Raw genomic sequence first — 24,158 nt, 5'->3', positions numbered from 1 at the left:
CAGGTGCTGATTTAGTTGAGCAGCCAGCATGAACTCGTGCTATGGGACGAACAAAAAGCATCAAAGGAGCCAAGAGAGAGCATCAGTTCTGTGGGAGCGGGAGCAGCAGGCAGCATGGCAATAAAACTAATGTTACTTAAAATGACGAATGATAATGAATGCAGAGTGATCAAGGCTAAATCTGCCTTTAATCACATCCTTTCTTTCTCATTTCTGCTGCATTTTAATCTGATAACATGGACTGCAGATTAGAATCTTCTCTACTGGTCAAGAGTTTTTTTCTGATTGATTTGTGCATTTAAAAAAAAAAAAAAGAATAATCAATTTAAACAAGAACATTCAGGTTTGTTAGAAAATGTCCTAATTTTGGTGATTTTTGTAAGCTGTAACTAATGCTGTGTCACAATATAGAAGTTAGGCTTTTTTCTGAGCTGAATCTGCATTATTGATGATTCAGAAACTGCCATGGGTTGTAAACTACCTCAATAATCAAACATTCATACATCTATGGATAACATTAAATGCAGTAGCTGCAATGCAAATTCTTTCTTTCTTTTCATCACATAGCATTATCAGTGTAGAATAAAGCTTCCTTTTATTCCTCCCATCTGGCAGCTTTTCAGTATTGTATCATTATCTGGTTGCTGAGTGCACATATGACCACAGAGTATATTCACAGTTGCTCCCTCTGTCTGTCTCCCCCACAACCACATGAATTGCCACAGCATTATGTCATGCATGCTGCGTCACTGGGTCTCCCAGGAGCAGCCATGGATTGCACCTGATAACTCTGCTGCTGCATTGCAATGTCTCACACTGGAATTTATATGGCTGCTGAGCTGACTTATTAACATCTGTAGAAAATGAACAACAAATCAAAAAAAAGAAATCAATAATGACTGAGCCAATATGTTACAAAGAAAAAAATAACATGTTGAAAAAATGCAATAATATGTGAAGATATACAAAAAAGAACAAGCAAAAGATGGCAAAGGTGTTGATGTCGTTGACATCTGACGCACAAGAATAACTCCTAGATTAAAGAGGGTTCTGGTTGCAAATAGATTAGTCTGGAAACAGACCAAATAACAATTCTCTAAATTGTCTCCATGATCAGACATATTGCTCACTCCCATTGATCCCAGAAGCATCTTGATTTATATCACACATAAATGCATGAGGGTTGAGAATGCATGTGAGTGCGTGCACTGGTTTTCATAAGTCATGGCCTCATGTTTTTGCTTTTTGTGTAATAAGGCTGGACAAGCATGCCTGCAGTTGCTTCCACTACCATCATAAATAGAGCTCACTTTTTTGCCAGTTAAAGTTGGCCAAATGCACATAGAGTAACACACACACACACACACACAAAATACACACAAACAGAAAAATGCTGTAAATGGGAAGGCACAAATAGATGTACACACAGACAAATTAGCACACAGCTTTTACGGAGCCCCGACCATCATTTCAGCTGCATGTGGCGGAGATCAAACATAGCTTTCATTTTCTGCCTTACAAACTGCATCCACAGAAGTTTGTCCGAGGCCGCCTACAGCAACAAATACATATTCATTTAATAAATACATCGTATTTCACCAGCACAGTAATTATTTATCATTTTACAATGATAAACAAAAATAATTGTAGATTCTGTTCTGCAATGCTAAACTCAGGGTGATAGATTTTGCTCTGTGTGATGGTGCTTTGGTACAGATTCATGGTCATTTTTGTTCTTTGGTCATTACAAACTCAATGCTTAATTGGAAGAAATCGCCACCACTAACTTATTCTCCCGCGAATCTGCAGCTGCAGTACTATTTACCAAAATACAATTATTTGCTGGATTATCAAATTTTGCAAGCTAAAAACTGTCGGCCCATCTCGCTGCTCTGACTGTGGTTTTTGAGGAGGCAGAAAATTGTGATGGTACACAGATGAGTCACAACTTTCTCAGGAAGAATTAAGGCTTAAAGCGAGGGAGTCTTTGTGTGTGAGCACCATTACAAGTTGTAAAACTGAAATACAACAAACAGGCTTCGTTGTTGTCAAGATATGAGAAAAATTTTTAAACCATTTTAATACTGAACGAGAACACATTAGAGGATCTCAGAATATATCTTATGCGTTATTTGCCATCATTCTTACTGCCTGTTTCAACCAAGATCAGTTCTCCGTCCTTTAAATAAGAAAAAATGAACTTTTTGTTTACTAATTTTTAATTCATTTCATCCATTGTCCCACGGGTTGTTTGCAAGTTTGTATAGCATTCTTCCTCTAAAGTCGCTCAAAATCAGAAAATGTCTTCCTTCTGCAACACATTGTTCCACAACAAAGATTTTTAAGCTACAACAAATAACAGAACATAATGATTCCATGTTTTACTACTAGAAGATTTACAATCATTGTTATAAAAGGACTGGATGTGCGACCAACCAAATGTGGCCATTTTTTTCTTTTTGCATTACTTTTTCCTGCTCATTATTTTTTCTCATCTGATTAGAATGACTTTTTTCAGTCATTTCTAGGAAATGAGGAAGTCAAATAATCCTGCTGACAATTATTACATAACACTTCATTTCTGTCACTGTTGGATCATATACTGACATAAAAGTTACCTTACACACAAACCTTGTCACCTTTACACGTTTGAAATACTTCATAACATTTCAATATATTCTTATTTGGGAGATTCATGGTTAATAAAAGCTGCTCTTGTGTCTGTAATTTAAAATACTTTTTTTTTTTATTTGACACCTTTTTCTTAAAATCTATAAATTGGTCCTTTAATATTATGCTTTTATATTTAACTGAGAACAGTGATGAAGAATGCGATGATGATGATTATATTTTCTAACATTTTTTTGTGAAAATAATCTTAAATGCAGTGTTAGATCAGGGGGAAAAAAACATGCTATGATTCTACAACCAGTGTCTCCTTTTAAACGCCATATTTTTTGCCTCTCAGCATGCTTTCCACTAACCCGAAGATTTATGACAAGTAATGCATGGATCTGTCAAATCCAGCCCGCATGTGATCTAAATCTGCTTTGACAAATGGTACATTCCTAATATCCTGTTTTCAGATGAACAAGACAGGGAGAAGACAAAAAAAAAAAAAAGAACTTGGTTCCTTCATGTTTGCAGGATCTTTTTCAGCCAGAGAGAATATGATGGCATATTTTAACAGTTGCCCTTTTTTTGTCAGTGGCTAAAAATAGATCTCCATGGAAACACTATGCATCCCACTCACGGAACGGAAATACCCACGACTCTGAAGCATGGAGAATGTTTTAATATCTAAGTAAGTGCATGTTTCATAGGTGAATTTCAGTGTAACAGGGTGTGTGTGCATGTGTAGTGACATTTCCACTAAAAAAAAAAAAAACAGTAAAGACTGAAATAATGTAATGACCTCTAAATGTCCTTGCACAGCGGGGCCATCAGAGTAATGCAGGAGATTTTTTTTTTTTTTTGACATTTTAAAGCCATATGTGATAAAATGACTAACAATGTGACTGTCTTAGCCTAACTGACCTCCCCCATCCTCACACTTTTACAAAAATCTGTCTCTACTATTTAGTTCTTTCCTATCCCTTATATTCAGCCTGCAATAGATCTGCAATAGTATCCAAAATATGTCACCAAGGCAACAGGGCTCTGCAATGATGAAGATGATCTTCATTTCATTTAAAAATGTTTATCCTTTTTTTTTCTGCAGCAAATCAATATTCTCCACATGTATTTTCAGCTTTTACCATTTTAAAAAAAATGACAGAGGGTACGAAGAAACAAGACAGAGATGAACAAAGTGTGACTCAGAAAAAGAAGTGAGGCAGAGAAACAGAATGGGAGTAGGATGAATGTAGAGTAACTCTATGAATAATAACCCATCAGTGGCTAAAAGGTGGATAATTACCATGCTGTTATTAGAAGAGAGATTGATGGAGAAATGTGTCACAGTGTCCTTGAGGATAACAATGACACCATTTTTTGTCATACAAGCACACAAGTTTAAAACTCTACACAGAAACGAGGAATAAAGACAAAAAAGCAGATGTATAAATATGACACTGCTCCCATACATAAATATAATGGATAGCTATCATGTGATAGTGTCAGAAAGCAGGACAGAAGGCTGTGATGGGAATGAGGCATTAATTAAAATGTGCACCTAAAAGAAGAAGTAACTTTTAAATGTAAAGGAATAGCATTTATTATCTAATGTAGGAGAAGAGATGTAATTTCCATTTTTTTTCTAAATGTGAAAGTTTCTTTTTTTCTTTCTGGCAACTATATACTATAGTAACTATACTATAGGTTTTTTTGTATTTAAGTGATCATAATATCAACTACATATAAGTGCTCTAACTCAGTTTTCATACTTTTGACATTTCTATCCTTCACTATTAAAAATTTCTGGTCATCCTGTTCCAGGAATTCAGTGATTTTCCACATACTGAGTTGTTTTTTTCTTTGCTGATGCCAGAGGAAGGTAGAAGATGCTGGGTTAGAGCTATGTGTTCTCACTAACTCTAATTCTTTGTTGGCTTTGTCACACTGCAGGCTCGGCTGGGTAAACCCACAGTGTCAAAATAAGTTTATTGACCCTGCAGTTCTTCTTCCATTGTTTATCCTCATCTTAAAGAGACATAAATTGCAAGCTGTGGGTCCTCCTGACTCACAGTGAGAAACTTACACTTTGAAGCTATTAAAGTTATAAGCATCTACACATATTTTTCTACAATCAGTTAAATACAGAGCTGCTGAAAACCTGAGTCAAATTGTGTGTACACTTAAAAGCGCACAATTGTTTTTGTGTTTCGATAGATGAGAGCAGAGTTTGAAAGAATATGTGTCATGTAACTAAATTAAATGCATTATTGCTATGAAGGGTCCCCCATCCAGTAACAGAGACAGAGCACCCCGATGTTAACAGTAGACGTGATTGAAGAAATCATGCTTTGAATTAACAAGTGTGATTTTGTGTTGTGCTACACCAGGGAACAGATGTGGATGCAGGACTAAGCATTGCCAGGTAGGGAATTCTCCTGTGTAAAGATCTAGAACAGTGTCTTATTTAGGTCTGTCTTTAAAAAAAAACAGCCTGGTTAACATGTTTTAATGGATATTTTGTGTTATATAATTCTCTGCACATGCTAAACCTTTTCAAGAGTCAGAAGATTGAGTACACAAGAGGCCAAGGCAAACAGCAAGCTCTATCTGTGGGAGTCAATGTGACACCTCACACGTAGAAATACTCACTCAGTCATGCATTGTGAGGAACAAACCGTCGACAGATCATGATCCAGCAGGTCAAACATGCATGCAGGCACACTGCAGTGTATGGAAACAAACAGCTGAGAGATGTGTCTGATTTCATGATGAATCGTTGAGTCACATAAAGACACTCATAGGCACACACATGTAGATCTATCATCCATGCCCCTGAGGACATCTAAAAGCTAATGGACTGGAAAGTGCCATTTCTGACACTTTGTCTTATCATGAGTGTACTGTATGTGTATGGTTACACTCCAGGCCGTCATACTTAAATCTGTTATGGTACGTGTTTGCTAAATGGCAGACCATTTGGATGTCAGGGATGTACTTAGTGAAATCTAGAGAGAAAAAAAAAAACTGTGGGGACCAAAGTCACAACTTCAGAAAAACTTTTTCGCACCCCATCATTTTCTCACTGCATAATGATACACCTGAAACTTTTTTTCTGTTTTTCTGTTTAATAACACTTGAAACAACTAATAGCAAATCCCAGATATTACAAATTCTTGCTTTCAGACATATTTATAATATGCCACATATCTCCCACATCTCATTTAGGAGCGATTTTGACAATGACACATTTCACACCTGGTGTTCTGTGACGCTCTTTTAACAGAATTAGTGATCATTATTCTCCACGTGCCTATACTTCTTTGTTAAATGGGTCCAAATCTGGATGGTTTTTCACCGTTTTCCAAAAATGAAAGTTAAATGTATGTTGCAATGCAGAAAGTAAAATATGCAACTGTGTGTGTGAGAGTGTGTATGAGAAAAAGAGGCTGTGGGGGCAGCTGTACAAGTGGGTGAGTTTTGCTGTCAGGCTCTGTGCTCTATGAGCCTGACTCATGCGAGAAATGGCAGAGTGGAGTGAAACAACCAAGCTCACAGCTCTCTCTCTCCAACACACACATACACAAAACACACACACGCCACTTTCTCCACAAGATAACTGCTAATTACTGAGTGTTCGTACTTTGTGCAACATATCAGCATGAGTGTTGGAAGCAAAGTTGTATTGTGACAACTAGATGAAGACGGAATGATACGCCGCACGTTCATTTTAAAGTCATTCTGACCTAAATTATACAGGCGCTTTTGTTTCTATGACAATGCTTTCATTTATTTTAAAATGAGGAAAAAAAATAAAAGTTATGCAATATTTCAGAAGAAAAGAAAACACTCTATAATTACAAAGCAGCAAAAAGCTAAGAGATTTGTTTGGCATACCGTATGCTGCTCATATCACAGAATTGAAATACCCAAAGATTTAATTTCAACCCTTGAGAACATTTCTGGAACATAACAGAGCAGCATGGATGCTGGTGGTGACTCATGTGGGATGAAGGACTCAGTGCATATGGTCCTTTTCAAAATTCAATACACACTTACAGTGTGAAAATAAACTCCATCTATGAGGTCCACTTAATATCAAGGATCTGTAGCACACACACACACACACACACAAAAGTCCAGAACTGTAAAGAACATGTGTGTGCATGTACAATTGTCTGCATATTTACTAATGTAATTCTTTTCTAGCCATCAGAAGAGAAAATTTGTGATTTTAATAATGAATTTATTAGCCACTGTGTGTATTCCTTCCACCATCTGAGCCTCAAACACCATAACGTCAGCTGGCCTGAATGCCCTACATGTAGACACAACTTTAATGAGACATCTGTTTACTGACTCTCCATGACTTTGTGTGTGTGGCAAAGAAGGAGACAGCAGTAGTGCGGGTGTATTTAGACACAACTGCTTAGTGATAAGGGCAAAGTGTATTGGGGTCAGTAACTTCATCCTGTAATTCCAGACTGGTCAACCATTTATTCAGTGGAGCTACCCATGCATTGCTTCTACCTTTTCATCCATCCCTCATCAGTCCATCTTTCATTCGTTTATCCATCTATTCAGTTAATTGTTCGGTTACAATCTCACGGAAAACACCCTGCTGTTCTTGTAAAAACATCCATCCTCCACCATGTTAGTGAAATGTTTTTGGATAATTATAAAAACTCTAGATGTCACTCAGTGACAGTAACAACTCAGCCTGTCATTTATTCCCATACATTTAATTTTACACTTGCAAATGAAAGACACAGAACTATCCCCGTCTTGTGTGTCAATGCAGTTTTATAAGACTGCTGCAGGATAGCATCAGAAATATAACAGATTATAAAAATAATAACAATGCCACTGGATCAGAAATGACTGCATGCATACAATAGTCTAAATCAAAGTTTTTTTTTTTTTTTTTTTTATCAATTTATATTTCTTGCAAGCTAAAACATGTAAACATGCACACATACACATTAACAAACCCTGGGAGGGAAAGGGAGAGCATGAAGGGCCAAGAGGCTGAAAGGGAGAGTGACAGTGGTCTATCTGCTGTCTCCCATCTGGGTGTCAGGCTCTGGTTTCGCCCAGGGATTCAGATCAGCTCTGGACACAATAGGGACAGCTATTAAAATTCAAACTACTAGAAAGAGTCATGAAATAGTCATGACAGGTAAGGGAAATCAAGACACACTAATGTATACCTTATCGTCTATCTGCTTGGAGCTGCAGGGGGAAAACCCTGTTTGTAGTCGGTACTCATAGTTACATGTAAGAAATAGCAACTGAAATTAAGAAGAAAAAAGAGAAAATCTGCATTTAAATGCTGATCTATAAGAAAAAGAAAAGAGAATGCGGAGTGTGTAAATAGAAATGACAGCGTATTGATCTTTGTGTGGATATGTGTGCTGAATTTTTATTGAATTGGAAAGTGACTGAATGCAATGAAGCTCTATCCAAAATTCTCCATCTGTTACACAAATGCACGCAGCTCCAGTAACGGTGGCGACATTTAACAGATACTCTAACACTGTATTTAGCACAATTGATTTTTCCACATACTACTAATGTAATGCTAGTCAATGATGCCATAGTTGTATTGATTTGCTGCGATGATATATTAAAACACCCGTAATAGTCTTAAAACATTTACAACAGAGTGGACAACTGATTTCCTTTTGTAGCACACTGCCTGTTAATGGAAAATAAATTTCCACATCAATTCTAATCTAACAATGTATAGTGTATTACATTGTTAAAATGGTTTAAAATACTTATCAAAACTTCACACATCTTAGGTTAACTTTTATTTTTTTCACTTAATTTATGAATAAAAATGTAAAGCTATTCTATTCATAAAGATGTCAAATATAGACAATCAAAAGATTTTATTTAATAAAGGTTTGGAAATTTGCATTTGATAAAGGACTAATCAAAGAGTTGATTATTCTTTTATAAATTATTTCATTATCAGACCAAAGTTTTGAACTGTAAGCTTTTTTTACAAAGAATAATACAGAATTACTTGTGATTTTGACCCGTAGTTGCTGGATAAAACCACAAGTGTGAATTATGCCATCAGAAGAAGAAAGGACAGATAACAAGAAGTCAAAACAGAATATTTGCAGATCAGGGAGTGTTTGATTCATGTTTGACCCCTTGTCTTTTGGGTAAGTTAAAATATTTTTCTAGCAAAATCCTTTTTCTCCCAGGGAAGAATAAAATGACCTAACTTCTGTTTCCTTCATGCAAGCCAGTGGGCAAGGCTTGGAAAAATATTCCTTTAAACTAAAAAAAAAAAAAAAAAAAAAAAAAAAGTGCCGTCTTTTTGTTTTTTTATGTAGTTCAGTAGTTGTGGATTCATTCATGTGCATTTGTGGAAAGTCAAAGTTGATATAAAACTGTTTTCTGTCTAAGAGCAAGGCATCATTTTATCTGGTTCAAGATGATACTTTGCTTCTTGTGACAAGAAATTGCTGTATGTCTGTTTGGCAGTGGTTGTGACATTCTTGTTTTGCCCCATGGCGTGAGAAAGAGAAGACAGAGGTCAACTTAAAAACAAGAAAAGAAAAAAAAGAGCTGACATGGATAGAAACAAGCCAGTTATAGCCCTGGAATCTGCATATCCAGCTAAAAGCTTAGCTGTGCCTGTCAACTCTATCCATAACACCGGCTTCCTTCAGCCAGTTCAAATCCAGGACATTTCAGAGGGCAAGAACTGAATGTAGATACTGTACATGACAGCAACCTGAGGCACAGAAGCATTTAGAGATGTCAGTTTCTGGCATTCAGTTTTCGTCTATGAAAACAGTCTGTATAAAAGGTTGAAAAGTAAGAAGCTGCTTTTGTTTTTAACATAGAAAGAGGGACCATACAGTAGTGTATTTGTGACAGTGGGTGAAGACAATGCTTGTAAATAAGAAATTCAAAGAGACAGACTTGTTAAACTGTTGACAAATTTATATTACATCAACATTCCTTCAAGACTGTAAGCATAATCATCGTGTGATTGGTAAAGTCAATTCAATGTTCATATTTTTGTAATTAAAGTGACACATTTATTAGTTACTGATCTATCTTTAAAAAAAAAAAAGCAATTGTGTTACTTTCGATTCTCATGCTATTGACTGAATGTCTTTACAGTTTCAGGTCTAGAATTTGCCTGAGCAGCCTTTGGTCTTCCATTTTTATTTGGGCTAGTTATTTACAGTATCAGTTCATATCTTGTAGTATACATTCAAGCAGAAACAAACAATTTGTACTGCTGTGGCTCAGCACCAAGCACCACAGGAACAGGCCAGTAAAGCCCGTTTTTTGGCAACACTCCTCTTAATTCAGTCAGGCATCTCTTGGGACAGCTGACTTCACTGTTGGCCATGTCCTGCATCTCCATGTGAGTGTGCACACATGTCAGGGTTTCTACATATCTGTTTGTCGACAGAGTCTGTCTCTGTCTAAAGAGCTTTTGTTTAACAGAAAAACCTGCATCTCTAACACCAATTGAACACTTCATGTAAGATCCAAGCATCAAAAAAAACGGATGCTCTCCAAAACACAATCCAAAAGGAAACACTTATAATCCATTATCATTTCTTCACATTATCTCCTGATTTATTTATGAAACTAAATTAAAACAACTTTTCACGACTGAAAAGTTTAATCATTATTCATGTGTTTTCATAAACATAAATATTGTCTTTGTTGGTAATTAGTCATAAATGCCATGAATTATTTTTGAGTTGTTGAATTGAAGGTTTTGTCTTCAATATTTTATACTTGGCAAACAGATATTTTTTGGGAGTCTTTCTTTCTTGTGGTACAGTTAAGTGTTAGGGTGGTAAATTCAGTCAGAAAGCCTTTCTTGCACTGGTCAAATCCTGATAACATCTGACTTTATACTGCAGTGTGAAAGCAGTAAATCTGCATTCAGTCCCTGATCAAAATATTCTGCAGTAGCGGCCATTTGTCTGCTGGATTCAGCTCATCATGGCACTGATGGGAAAACAACTCCTGGGAGCAAGTTAGTTTTCACTGGATTTGTTGCAGTTTTGACAACAATCAATCAATGAATCAAGAATACTTTATTAATCCCTGAGGGGAAATTCAAAGTTCCAGTACAACCCGTCCAAGGTCAGACATACAAACACAAAACAATAATGTATGTAGAACAGGACCAGGCAGAACAAGACCTCGCAGACAGCTTTATCCGACACTGCCGCTCAACAGATAAGAACAGCAGTACAAGAAGTACAAGAATGGGCTCGGAGAAGAAACACATGTTTACCAGCTGTAATGTCTCGCATGGAGGGTCTTAAACTGACAGTACAACCTGCAGACAAAAGGACCATCCTTAAGTGGCTCACTCTGTGCTGCTGTGTGGGGTGGAAGTTGGCCTTGTTAAAAATAATTAACAAGTGTTATTATCACAAACAATCATAATAATACAGCATACAGTGCAATAGCATCACTGTTGTTGCAGATATTGGCTTGTCCACTAGTGACCAGTTAGAGGCCTCAGGGCGCTGAAGGTAAACACTTTCTCACAAAGGAAAAGGATTTTTTTTTTCATGTTTTAAAAAAAATTGTTTCAACAAGCTATTTTCATTGTAGCAACAATCAAAAGTTATTGTCAACAAGTTGTTTTGTTATCTCGTAGGAACCAAATGATGTTAAAAATCCTTAGGTATTCTTTGATTTAAAAGAAAAAATAGAAAAGCACTTGGTGGGGGTGATTAAAATGACAAAGATCCACTATTTTTTCTGTTCTGAATCAAAGTATCTGGGAATTTGCCAGGATCCAGCTTTATCTTTGATATCTTATAAAACCTGTTGGTAACTTCTGTAGTTTTGGCCAAGCATCCTGCCCATTTACTGTGCAGTTATATGTATATGTAACCAAAATGGCCCTATCTTGAAATTATAATGAATCCATGAAATCATCCCTGGATCCAGATGGTGGTCCAGATCAGTCTAAAATCTAATGGAATCTAAGTGAAACTAAGACCCATCCTCAGAAAATCAGTCTTTGTGGAAGCTTTTGCAAATTGCTAACAAACAGACTTGCAGATAAACACAGGCAAAAACTTAACCTCCTTCTTTGGCAGCAATGAAAAGCTATTAACCTTGTTATACAACAGTACAAGTCTCGAAGCGAATGACAAGGGACGGTTTCCTGCAGGTTTTTGTCGTCACAACGCCCCAACCCACCTGACTGAAATTAATACATAGGTTGACAAGAAGCTGCTGGATCCAGTTGATTTGAACCAGGTGTGTTGGTAGAGAGAAACAACAAAACCCAGCTGGACACCAGCCCTCGAGGACAGGAGTTCAACATCCCTGTTTAGCTTTTAAACCTGACAAGGATGTTTACTCTGTCAGTTGGGCAAGCTTCAGCTCCCTGAAGTCATGACAAAGCTGAAAATGAATGAATTAATGGGTAGTTTACAACTCTTAACTTGAAACCACTAACTTTCCATTGGTTCATGTGATTAATACTTTTTAAGAGTTGCCTGAAGCAATGAGGTACTGGATAATTGAATATAGTATTTACAATGATGATATAATTTAAACCTGCATTGTGTAATTTATTCCACTATGCTGACATTCAGTGTAAGAAGAAATGTCAGAGACTTTTAAATATTCTTTCTGCAAATCTAACTTTCCCAAAAAATCAAAAGCTTAAGAATCATACCTTTTCCTAATATCCCACTTCCCCAATTCAATGCAATCCACTGGTTTTCTTAACTAGTCAGTAAAAGTACACTGAGGTGACTTTGTTGTGAACTGATGCTACACATTTAAAGCTGCCTTGAATTTAAGTGAACTCTCTTCTGATTGGTCAGTTCCAGCGGCCCAATCAGGCATAGCACGCTATTCTTTACTTGCTGTCCTGAAATTTCAAACCCAAAAGAAGCACTTCATTTCACTGGGCCGCAAAGTTAAACTACACCTCTAAATATGGGTCGAGTCAAAACTGTCAAAAAATACCAACACAAACACACAAAACAACTTTGTTCTATTTACAGGCAATGCATTGGTATTGAAGTGATGCATTGTGCATGGCACCATAAGAAAAGGCTCTTTTAATAACATATCACTACAACTTGAAGACATAAAGATTCTGAAGCAGATGAACCACTCCTTCAGACAGCTCTTTCCTCTCCCTGGTAAATCTTGTTCATATTACATATAGTCTTATTGCAGTGATTGACTGCTATGTCACTGTACTGCTACAGTCTGCCTCAAGGTCATTGCTGCTGCACCAAGGGAACACCTGTGTGAGTGGTAGTGTCTGTGTGTGTGTGTGTGTATGTGCCTACCCACAGTGTGGTTTTGCTTCCTTACAGAGCAAAATGGCTGTGTATCATTTATAATCTGTCCTCTGAGAGCCATCCCATGCTCCCTTCCTCACCGCCTCCAATTTTACTCTCTCTCTCTCTCTCTTATTCTACCTTTTCCAGCCCTTTTTACAGAGTCACAAGGGGAAGGGAGAAGAAGGGAGAGCAGATCTGAGAGAGAGAGAGAGAGATAGGAGAAAAGGAGCAGAAGAGTTGCAGTGCAGGAGAAATTGTCCTTATTAAAGAGACGGCAGCTCCATGTGAGAGATCCCTTGTGGGACAGAGATTAAATAGACTGCGTCAGAGGGGAATGTGCTCGAGGTGCTGCGACTGGAGGACGTGATTAGTATGATCATCAGGGAAGGATAGATGGAGGGAGGGTGGAGAAGAAAGGAAGCAAGGAGGTAGGACGGGGACAAATAGATGAGAAGGATGGAGGCCAAGAAAGAAAAAGAGTTAAAAACCGAAGAGGTGTGTGTGTGTGCAGAGATGCCACACACTAAAACAGGACATTATTTCAGAGGAGGGATAAAAACAGATTAGGGCGAAACAAAGAGAAGACGAGCAAAGAAGAATGAGAAAGAAAGATGATGACACAGGCAAGCAGGTGGTATATTGCAAGTGAACTCTGCAGTCATCGAGATGAAGGAGGGTGGAAAGGATGAAGAGAAGGGGGAAGAGGCAGACAATAGATGAAAGGGGCAAACATTTTCCTGAGCTATGTATGGAGTTTATAAATACCTCATCATGGTAACAGGATAGAACAGGGTGAGTAAATTGTGTACAGTAGGAAGAGTAACAGAAGAAAGACATATTTAATAGGGAAACAATGCAACATTCACACATCTGATCGTCTGCATTATTCTACAGGCATCAAGTCTTAATCCAGAAAAAAGGTCTCTTAATAGTTTTTCAGTCCTATCATACTTTGCTTATCACACCCCTATTTTTTTCTTGTCCGTTTCTGTTTACAGACTTTGCAGCAATGTCTGTAAAACTCAGGAATTTATTCTGTTTTAATAAACGAACATTGTATATGCATAAATCATTATGACCTATTGGCACTCCAGATCTGGTGATGGTGTGTGTATGTGGATTTAAACCACATTCTGCTATGTAAGTCAAGCTTTGAAGCATTCACACAGGAACCATCAACCACCCAAACAGAGGCACAGCGTATAATGCTATTACCTGTCCATTAGCCATTACCATCATCAGCGCTTAAAACGGCAATGGAGGATCTTTTCTTCTTTGGAATCTGTCCTTTGCCAAATGATAGTCACCTGCATTTCTGCAAGATGTTTTGCCTCACTAATCAAAGCCTACTGAGACTAATCAATTTAGAGTAAAATCAGCTTAAGTAATATCTCAACCTTTCTTTATGTAGTTGTCAGTTCTGTTTGCTTTAGCCATTATTTACTAATTTTGTCTTTTGAATACTGTATGACTAATATGTGACTTTTACATGTTCAGAATAAATTCAAATTCAAATTCAACCTTTCTTTCAACAAAGGCACATTAATTAATACCATGAAGACAATGTGCTACTTTCCTGGCATTTCTGCACTATGACTTACTGAGTGAAAGAAGTGAGAGTAGAAGAGAGAGACGATGAAGGTTATACATGTAGAGCAGGTCTATTTAGGCTACGCTGCACACTAGCCCACTGGGATACTCGCGTCCGACCAGTACACTGAAATAGAAATGGGAGCAGAGGAGAGAAGAGAGGTGGGAGGAAAGGTAAGGTGTCATGAGAAGAGAGGGATGGGAGGTGGAAGCAGATAAAGGGTAGGAGAAAGAAGTGATGAGGAGGAGGCCTCAGGGTAACAGGAAAGGCAAACAAGGAAGTGTAATGGATGGTAGGAAGTGAGCGGATCTTAATTCATAGACATCCATCAAAGAGCAAAATAAGTGGAAATGTTTCCTGCATTTAAAAAGCTTATTTTGAAGATACAGCATGACATGCTGAGAAACAACGTTATCAATTCAATGTAAAACTAAATGGCATGAACAACACTTTTCGTTCTATTTGATGTTTTTAACTTATAGGAGTCAGCACTTGTTAAATTACTTTAGGATATGTAAGAAAATCAGGAAACAACCATTCTGACTTATTTAATTATATTTTTTCAGAAGTATTAGCTGTTTTTATTGGAAACAAAATGCTTCGCCAATCTAAAAATAAAAAAAAAATATTCAAAAGCAAAAATGTTAACTTGTGGAAACTCATGTGTAATCTGGTTTTATTTGCAATGTCTTTTTTATGGACATTTTGTGCACAAAAAAAAGTCACAAAATATATAATTACTGGACTTTTTCAAAACGTTTATAAATTGACCCAAAAAGTTTAAATCAGCAGATCAAACTGCATGTTTGGCAGCAGTTAGAGAAACTAAAATGTGACGCTATTGTGAGTGATCAAGAATCCACATTTTATAAAATGTTATTTCCACATATCAAAACTGAAAACAAATATTCAGGTCCCACCCTCACACAGACAAGAAGCTTAAACATGTTATATACAGTATTTAAAATAAATTAAAAAAAACAAAAAAAAAACAAACAGGATATTTAATTGCTCGTCTTCTCTTTTAATGATTGTAATGACTGTTTTCATGTTCACATCTAAACAACTTGCCACTCTATTGGCAGAATAGATTAGATTTGTCACTTTCACAGCAATGTAAGTCCTAAGTAGCTTTATTAACTTTCTGTGGGTGGAAAAAAGTTAAAAAAAAAAGAGGCAAAAATTAAGAGAGGACATACATTGTGGATGTGTTGGTACTTTGCAGCTGTGAGAGATGCCATCAGGTTCTGAACAAGACAGCCTATTAGATGTAGATCTGCACTGCAGTTAAGCTCAGCCTTTGTTTTGGTCTCTGATCAAACACAGGTGTTAAACTCTCCAGAGCCGAGTAGTCATGATACAGATACCCTTTTCATTACCCCGGGGGAAAAATGTTATAAAAGACTTTGTTGCTACTACTTTGTTGCAATGATGCTTATCAGCATCCATACATATTTTCTGGTTGTAAATGAGGCATTGCATTGAATTTTAAGTTCATCAGCAAGCTGTGTGTTGTGTTATTGGCAAGATTTGAATTACAGGCGAGCTTGGCCTCCTCGAGAGGCACGAAGTCCCCTCAAAACTTAGACATTGTGTGGATTCATCAAAATAATCCGCATTCAGGTTACATTTAATTTTGTTTTCCACAAGGTTACTGATGTTTCGAAATTATAACCATTCACTTATCAATCTTGTTCAATTGCAATATAAAACATATTGAATTTTCAAAACAATGCCGATTTTCTAACTTTTCGTCCCGATACAAGAAGTTTCTGATTGGATCTGATGCATACAGTGACTTGCTGGCAGTAACCCAGTTTTTGACAACAGTGCTGTGCACTAATATATATTTAAGTGTGAACATGACTTGGAAAATCATGATGAATACTCAAAAAGAAGGCTCCCCAAAAACTCTGTGTAATTTGGACCCCGGTTGTCGTCATATATTTCTGTTTTCATCTGTTTGTGACAAGAGGGGTTTTGTGTGTCAGCTGCAGTTAGCATACAGCACTGTTGGTACTGACAATGCTGCAAATGAAGATGTTGTCTGCCTTTTAACGTTAAACTTTACTTTTTTTTTTTTTTTTTTTTACAACTTAACTTTAAGGCTGAGGAGGACGAATATGTGTTTTTTTAATGATCTCACAACATTTAAGGTACAATCATTAGCACATTGTAAACAGCATACTAAGACACATCAGTTACTTCTGACTATGGGATTGATGAAGTACACTTATTTTCATCACTTGATATAGTACCTGCCAATGTCACTAATTTAGAATGAATGAGAATGAAGCAGTCTGTTGAAGTGAGGCAGGTAAAGTTGGACAGGCAGTGCCAGTTTCACTATCACTGAACTAAAAATGGTGTTTATTGTCATGGAACAATTACTGTTTGATACTATATGTTGATTTCAAGGCATTAGTTTGGATTTTTGTTTTAAGTGAGTAAATGAAGACTGCTTAACAAACAAACAAAAGAAAATAAATTATGTATGATTTTGTGTGCAGACATTTTGTTGTGAAACATGCTTCATAAACAAAAGTGATTTGATTTCACATATTGTAGCTTGTTTTTTTGTTTGTTTGTTTGTTTTTTTAAGTAAAATTGCTGTATAAGTAATTGATGTTAACTTACATTGTCTTTTATGTAGGTAATTTGGTTTAAGAATTCCATCCCAACCAGTCGAGGCAGATGGCTGCCCTCCCTGAGCCGCGTTCTGCCAGAGGTTTTCTTCCTGTTAAAGTGAGGTTTTTTCCTTCCCACTGCTGCCTTGTGCATGCTCAGGATGGGGAATTGGATCAAAGTCATGATTCAATACAATCAGTTGGTTTCTATTATAGGCTATGTATGAAATGGCTTGAAATGATGTGTATATAAAGTGCTCTGTGACAACATTGTTGTGAAGTGGCGCTATACAAATAAAGCTGAATTGAATTGAATTGAATTAAGAAATGTTTCATTATTTTAAATGTTATTATTGATGTGTAATTTGTAACTGTGTGCAGTACAAAATTGTTTGTCCTGGGTGGAGAAAGGGTAAGTGACTTGAAAGCTGTAAGTGACTTGGATTGGCATCAGGGAGAAAAAAAAGCTCCTGATGGGGACATGATTACTATTTATGAATAAAGGAAACCATACAACAACGGGATATTGACAGGAGGCGGCATATCGATGTAAGGTGTGGTGATGTTTTATGGGTGTAAATAAACCATTAGAAGGTCATGTCAGGATGAATAAATTAATGTCTGGGACTTGGATGACTGAAAATAAAGCCGTTCGGCCCCAGTTACCATGAAATTTTAAAAAGTTAACCTAACATGTATTATTTGGGAGGAAGCAGAAATAACCACAGAAAACCCAGGCATGCACCGACAAAATCAGCTTTGAGTCAAATTGGGAACGTTCTTTCAGTGAGGTGAAGGTACAAACCATCACGCTGCCGTGCAGCCAGCTCCTCAAACACTGAACCAGGAACAACTATATCCATAGACTTATTTTACAATGTCTTTCTATGTGCCTTGAACCTTCCAGTATAATACATGTCACTCTCAGCTGCCTCTTGGGAAAATAGTTGCACCATTCATGCTGAGCAATGGACTTCTCTTCCATCTCAGCAAGAGCAGGTAATTCGCTATCCTTTCTTGGAAACTTAACAGTAAGTTTCCAGTCTGATAAAGACTCATTTTATTAGCTTGCTAGCTGCCTGACAGAATGGCTCCCTGTTCCCCTCACAGTCAAGTAGAAGGCAGCAATGTGTAAGTACATCCCGAGTTTAAGTATACACTAACAAGGAAGTAAAACAGAAAGAGGCACGTAATTCAGGAGGGCTAATTTCTCAATTAAATATTTTCCTGGAACATGAATATTGTTTGTTTTTTTTCTTAAAAGTCTATCTTGTGTGTAATGCAAAATTTGAGTTGTCTCAAGTCATTCTGTGTATTTAGTTACAACACTGTCTGAAATACCTATCAAAGAAAAAAAAAGATTACTCTAACATTTCAAAGCTGTCCTTTGTATCACTGTATTAATTATGCAATGTAGGCTGACGCATTATTTGCCCCATTGCAGTAATAATCTTGAACCTACCATGTGACCTTTTCACCAGTTGAATTTCTGTATTTCTAAAGCCATTATGCATTTATGGAGGAAAACATACCTATTCATAAACTGTTAGTATCAAATGAAATGGCGGGTATGGGCAATATTACAAAGGCTAATAGGTCAGCCATGCTCAGGGCTTCCTTCCATCAACTGCTACCCCCTGGGACACATAGACATTACGCATACTATACATGATGACAGCAGGCATTACTATGATCATATTTCTGAGTTAACATATGTTGTAAGGAAGAAGCACACGGCACAGAAGGGGAGCCACAAGCTATAAACACAGAAACAGCTAGTCGCTGATGCAAGCACCACCAGATACCTTTACTCAGATTCCACTTGGTCAATGTTCTGTGACAGAAAACAATTACCTAATAAGAAGAATAGTTATAAGCAGGAATGAAAGAAACGTCCTGTAGTAAGATGACCTTTAAGGCACAAAACAAAGCTATTTAATCTCATTCAAATTCAGTGGAACATTTTCATTAGAGAAGTATTGAGTATGTTGTAAAAAAAAAAAAAAAAAAAAAAAAAAAAGCACATGTTCACACTCTTTAGTGTTTTCAACAACTGCTTCTGTGTCTACTTTAAGTTTGGCTATACCAAGTTTGAGATTGTGTGGATTTGAGTTTGCTATATTTCAGCAAAAAGCAAAGATATTGATCTTTTTGCATTGGTTGGAGCAAGATTGGAACCTGCTCTGCTAGGATTGGTTGTTTTGCTGTCAGTGGGGCTCAATCATCGGTGTGTAGCAGGAAGAAGTACTGGAATCATGCTCACAGCTGTTCATATGGTTAGCTTATTTGACTAAACAGTAACAAGTGGGTGTAACCTGTGTGTGCACTAATGATTTCACATTCTCTTTGTTGACTGACATTGGAATCACGAATCAATGCAGACTAAAGAGGAAACTGTGTATTTCTGTGGGATGTAATCATAGTGAAACACACAATTTCCATGTTGTTATCTAATGTCACAAATTAATGTTGGGTTAGTGTTTTGGAACAAACCATTACATTTCCTAAACCTAACCACGAATTTGGTACCGAACAGCAAATGTAACCAAAAGAAGGAGATGAGTTTCACAGGAGAGGTCACAGCATTGCCAATTCACATTATGCTTCATAAGTGAAAATTAGTCAGTAAATGGATTAATTAATGCATCTACTTTTGCTTTGTGACGCTGCACACTATCTTCACACTAAATGGACAGTGCCATTATTAATTACCCTCTAAAGTGCCTGTGTGATTGTTTAAAATACACTATCCACATTAAACACAGGCTGGTGGTCTTGTCCACAAATTTACTGCTATCTAGAGTTAAAAACAAAGTTATACTAAAAAAGAAAAAAAAATCAATCAATTTGATCCCTTAGATAATGCAAACACATTTCTTATCCTGTATGACATTCTCATTGTTTCCTGACCTGTTAGTTAAATGTAAACAATAACTGTTGTTCTTGTTATCACATCCCTCTGAAACATCCACAATAAAAATACTGCCCTGTAGCTTTATTTATTCATTTGAATGGGACAGTACATGCTGATGAACAGGTAAAAACTGCTGTAAGTATACTGGATTTAGCAATATGCTGATTTCCATCCATAGTCCCATGACAGAAAACACATAACATTGCCAATAATACAAGAATATAATAAAATATGACAGCAATAAAATGTTAGAAGAATCAACATGGGCTTCAGTATTAATATCTCAAATAAGCTCAAATTTTTAAATGGGTAGATGTGTGTACATTTGGAAATGCAAATACACACACACAAATACTAATTCATGTATGTACACACACACACACACACACACACACACACACACACACATTCATAAACAACTCAATGTTGACAATGCTGATTACAGATCAGACATGCTACAAGCTGATTTTTAAGGCCATATATGTGGAGCTTCTGAATAAATGTCCTTTATTCATTTATTTCAAAATACTTACTATTACATATAAATCTGTGTACATACAAATGTGTGTCCTCAAATGGCTCTAATAGAAACATGCACTCATGAAGACAAACAGTCAAACAGCTAGTCCTTTCCAAACAGGCTTGAACTGGACAGACATTGCACTATATACAATAAATAAATAAATGGTAAATGTCACATATATGAAAACAGGACCACTCAGAGAGTGCATCCTCCACCAGAAACAATGTTGCATTTCACAACGTGAATTTAAATCTGATTTGGTAGAAAACAGAATTGTAAATGGAAATGATATTACTCCAATTTGGCTCTCTAATGGGACACACACATTTGCATTTGGAGTATTTTTTATTAATTCGAACAGGAAATAATTTAATTTAGATTTTATTTATATTTGAATAGTTCCTTGCAGTCTTTTTTCATTACTCTCCTCATTTTTATGAAAATCATTTTACAGATTGGCCATTATCAACCAGAAGGAACTGTGATTCCGAAGAGCATTAATTCAGAATAAAATGAGAAAAGAACATTTATTAGCATACATTTCCCCTTTTTATCAAACTTGCTCTAAATTTGATTCATTATTCAATCATCAATCTCACCTTGAGTAGTTAGATTTAGTTATTATGTAATTCATCAAGCTAATTAAGCATTTATAACACAGTGCAATCACCAAAGGTAAACCATTCGCCAAACAAATGAAATTTTTCATAACTGACTGTATACTAGTAATTACCACATATTGTTTTAATTTCTAAGCTTTAACTACTGTGGCTTTGATATAATTGCTAGTCTGCAGGCTGTTATCCCAGGTAGCTGTTCTTCTCAATGATAACATATAACATTTATGCATCTAACAAGATTGCTCACAATATTAGGAAAATTAAACTATAATTTTAAGTCATTTATGCTCATTTTGTTGTTCATTCCAATTCAGTTTTATTCCAATATTGCTGTAACACTGCAGGCATTGTTTCACAACTAAGTTGCAAATATGGTGCACAGTTTCCAACTAAAACAGATTAATAGACTGTGTAAACATTGTGCAAGTGTTTAAAACTTTCAATTAAGAAAAAAATAGTATAGTCAGCGTAGTATTAGAGATCCACTCTTTTGAAATATGTGCAGGCCTACATTATATCCATTTTCTTTTCTCTCTTCGGCTCCAGGCCCTAATAGTCTACCTTATTCACGGCATCAAAGACTACCCTGAGGATCTCATTGCCATCCAGAGCTTGGAGAAGCAGTTGGATCCTGAGCACGGTTTCACAATTTCATACCGCTGGCCCAGGAGAACCTGCCTATGTGTTGCACCTTTCTGCTGGCGCTTGAGAGCAGAGTTGCATTGTTATCTCCACCAAACAGACTTTTCTCCTCCCTCAACCGAGGCAGATTGTATACCGAGCAGCTCAATGCTGTCCGTTCTTCGAAACCAAGCAGCAGCGTGACAACCTATCCAGTCCCTAAATGATTCATACCAGTCACCTGCTGGCTACTTCTGGGAAATGCAAGCTATTCAATGCAATGTTACTTACAAGGCAACCCATGCATAAATACACCCTTGGTATAGGGTGCAAGGAATCATGCTAATGTGAAAACTGGAGAACAACAGCTGGTAATCTATCTGAGTCAGTGTTCAGCTGTGCTTTTGTTCTGTTTAATCGCACTTTGATCTTTTCTTTATTTACTCTTTATTGTCTCTGCCAAAGAGGTTATGTGGTTGGTATAGTTTGTCTGTTTGTTAGCAGTATCACTCAAATCCTGAACCCTTTCCTGAAGGAATTCCATGAAAAATGTTACCAGAGGAACCCTAGCTAGGTAATTATTAACTTTTGATGTGAACCCAAATGCTACTGGACTTCTCTATCCAGCCTTGGTGGAAGTGTGCAATGTCACAATGGTGTTCAACTCTTTTAACAGAGAAATTGGTCTGAATTTACTCAGTCCGCTCTGATGTATCGTCTCTATGAGCTTACCAAGAAGAGTTTGAACTGGAATAAGTAGTTCAGGGAATGCAATCTAATTCAGCTATCAGCCTATAAGGTTACAAGATACCTTTGATATCACACAGATGACTTCACTGGAGATTGGTCTCCATGATAAGATAAGAATTGGATGACTTCCACACTGCTGTAAATATTCAGCACACTGATGTAGCTGTTCGTTTTGTGTGTTTGTGACACCACAGAAAATCCAATCAACCTCAAGACAACACTTAAATACAGAATGTTTTGGTTATGTAAACAGAAAAACTCACTCACACAATCTAATAGCTTGAATTAGGCTTTGTGGGAAAGCTATGAATGAGCAAGTCAATGATTTTCCTAAATTTCCATGATCAGAATATACAAACAGAATTCTTTCTCATGCAATTTAAAATAAAAAATTAGCAAGAGATATTTGTTTTTCACACTGCACAAAGTACAGATTTGTCCTTTCTAATGAAAGACATCATTCCTTTAAAGATAAAGAGAAAGAAACTGATATGCTGATATATGAATATGCTTTTGTTTTTTGTGTTCTCATTTGCAAACGCCAAAGCCCACCCCATGTTGACAAGAGCTGTACGTGTTCTTTCAATGGATCTGCCCCTTAATAAATCTTTAGCTGATTGGCTGAACAGGAGGACGACATTGAAGGTTGGGATGCTTCTGCAGAAGATGGCTATAAAGAAACTGTCCAGGCAGAGTTCAATGAATACAAAACAGGTTTAACACAAGCTAGGCTGAAAAGGATGTTCACGTTTTTCCTCAAACGGGATTCCCCCTCCTCAAGTACAGCTCAGATGCTGTATTCATCTGCATTGCTTTTATTTGTCACTTCCTTCAGCACTTAATATATACAAGTAAGTAGACCAAGTTTACTGTAATCCATACAATCCAGACAAAAATGAGAACCTATCTGCATACTTAGAATTACATACCTGTACAGACATCTGCAAGATAATACCCTTCCCACAATACACACCAATGCATACATTTTACTCACAACCTTGCACATGCATGGGAACTAACCTTCAGTGGGTGAGGTTTTCAGTCGTTTGCACAGTCCCTCTACTCCCCCGTAGTCCTCTTGAAGCTTGACCACCGCCTCTGTGCCACGCAGCTCCATCAACGAGCGCAGCTCCATGAGCGAGCAGCCGAAGCCTGCTGCATGGTTGCCCTCGTTTCTTTGGTTCTTGGCATAAAAATCGCTGTTGGACATGTCCCCCATGATGTCAGCTAGTCAAGTCAGTTAGATTAGTCTTTGTTATTGCTTATAGAACAAAAAGCTGCACAATAGTGCTCAGTCTCATAAAAAAAAAACCAAAAAAAAAAAAAACCAAAAAAATAAATAATTTTTTTTAAAAAAATCCTTAATTGGTTTCAATAGAGAACACTTCTTGTGGGTAAAGTAGCAGTTAAAGAGATGAAAAAGGAAGGGAAAATCCAGGGGGAAAATTTTGATGAGTAGCTTCTGTTTTTGGAAAAAAAAAACAGATTTCAGCAGACCAAAAACCACCCAAGAGAAGAAACAGAAGAGGAGGAATGAGAGCAATGGAGCAGGGGAAGGAGAGGGGATGTCAAATCACAAG

General features: G+C 36.9%; 1 protein-coding gene across 8 annotated transcripts in view; it reads right to left on the bottom strand.

The window, feature by feature from the left end:
• The window catches only part of atp2b2 (ATPase plasma membrane Ca2+ transporting 2), a gene marked incomplete at both ends in the record, with an annotated part of 67,381 nt that extends 43,584 nt beyond the window's left edge, over nucleotides 1–23,797 (bottom strand). For all 8 annotated transcript variants that reach the window (XM_079242989.1, XM_079242991.1, XM_079242992.1 and 5 more), the window contains one exon: nucleotides 23,599–23,797. In XM_079242989.1, coding sequence (XP_079099115.1) covers nucleotides 23,599–23,797 — 199 coding nt within the window. The remainder of the gene's footprint in view (nucleotides 1–23,598) is intronic.
• Between the last annotated feature and the right edge of the window lie 361 nt (nucleotides 23,798–24,158).

The sequence above is a fragment of the Telmatherina bonti genome, assembly GCF_933228915.1.
Source record: "Telmatherina bonti genome assembly, chromosome: 6".
NCBI classification, from domain to species: Eukaryota; Metazoa; Chordata; class Actinopteri; order Atheriniformes; family Telmatherinidae; genus Telmatherina; species Telmatherina bonti.
Note: the sequence above shows the minus strand (reverse complement) of the source record. Positions and strands in the feature narration are given on the sequence as shown.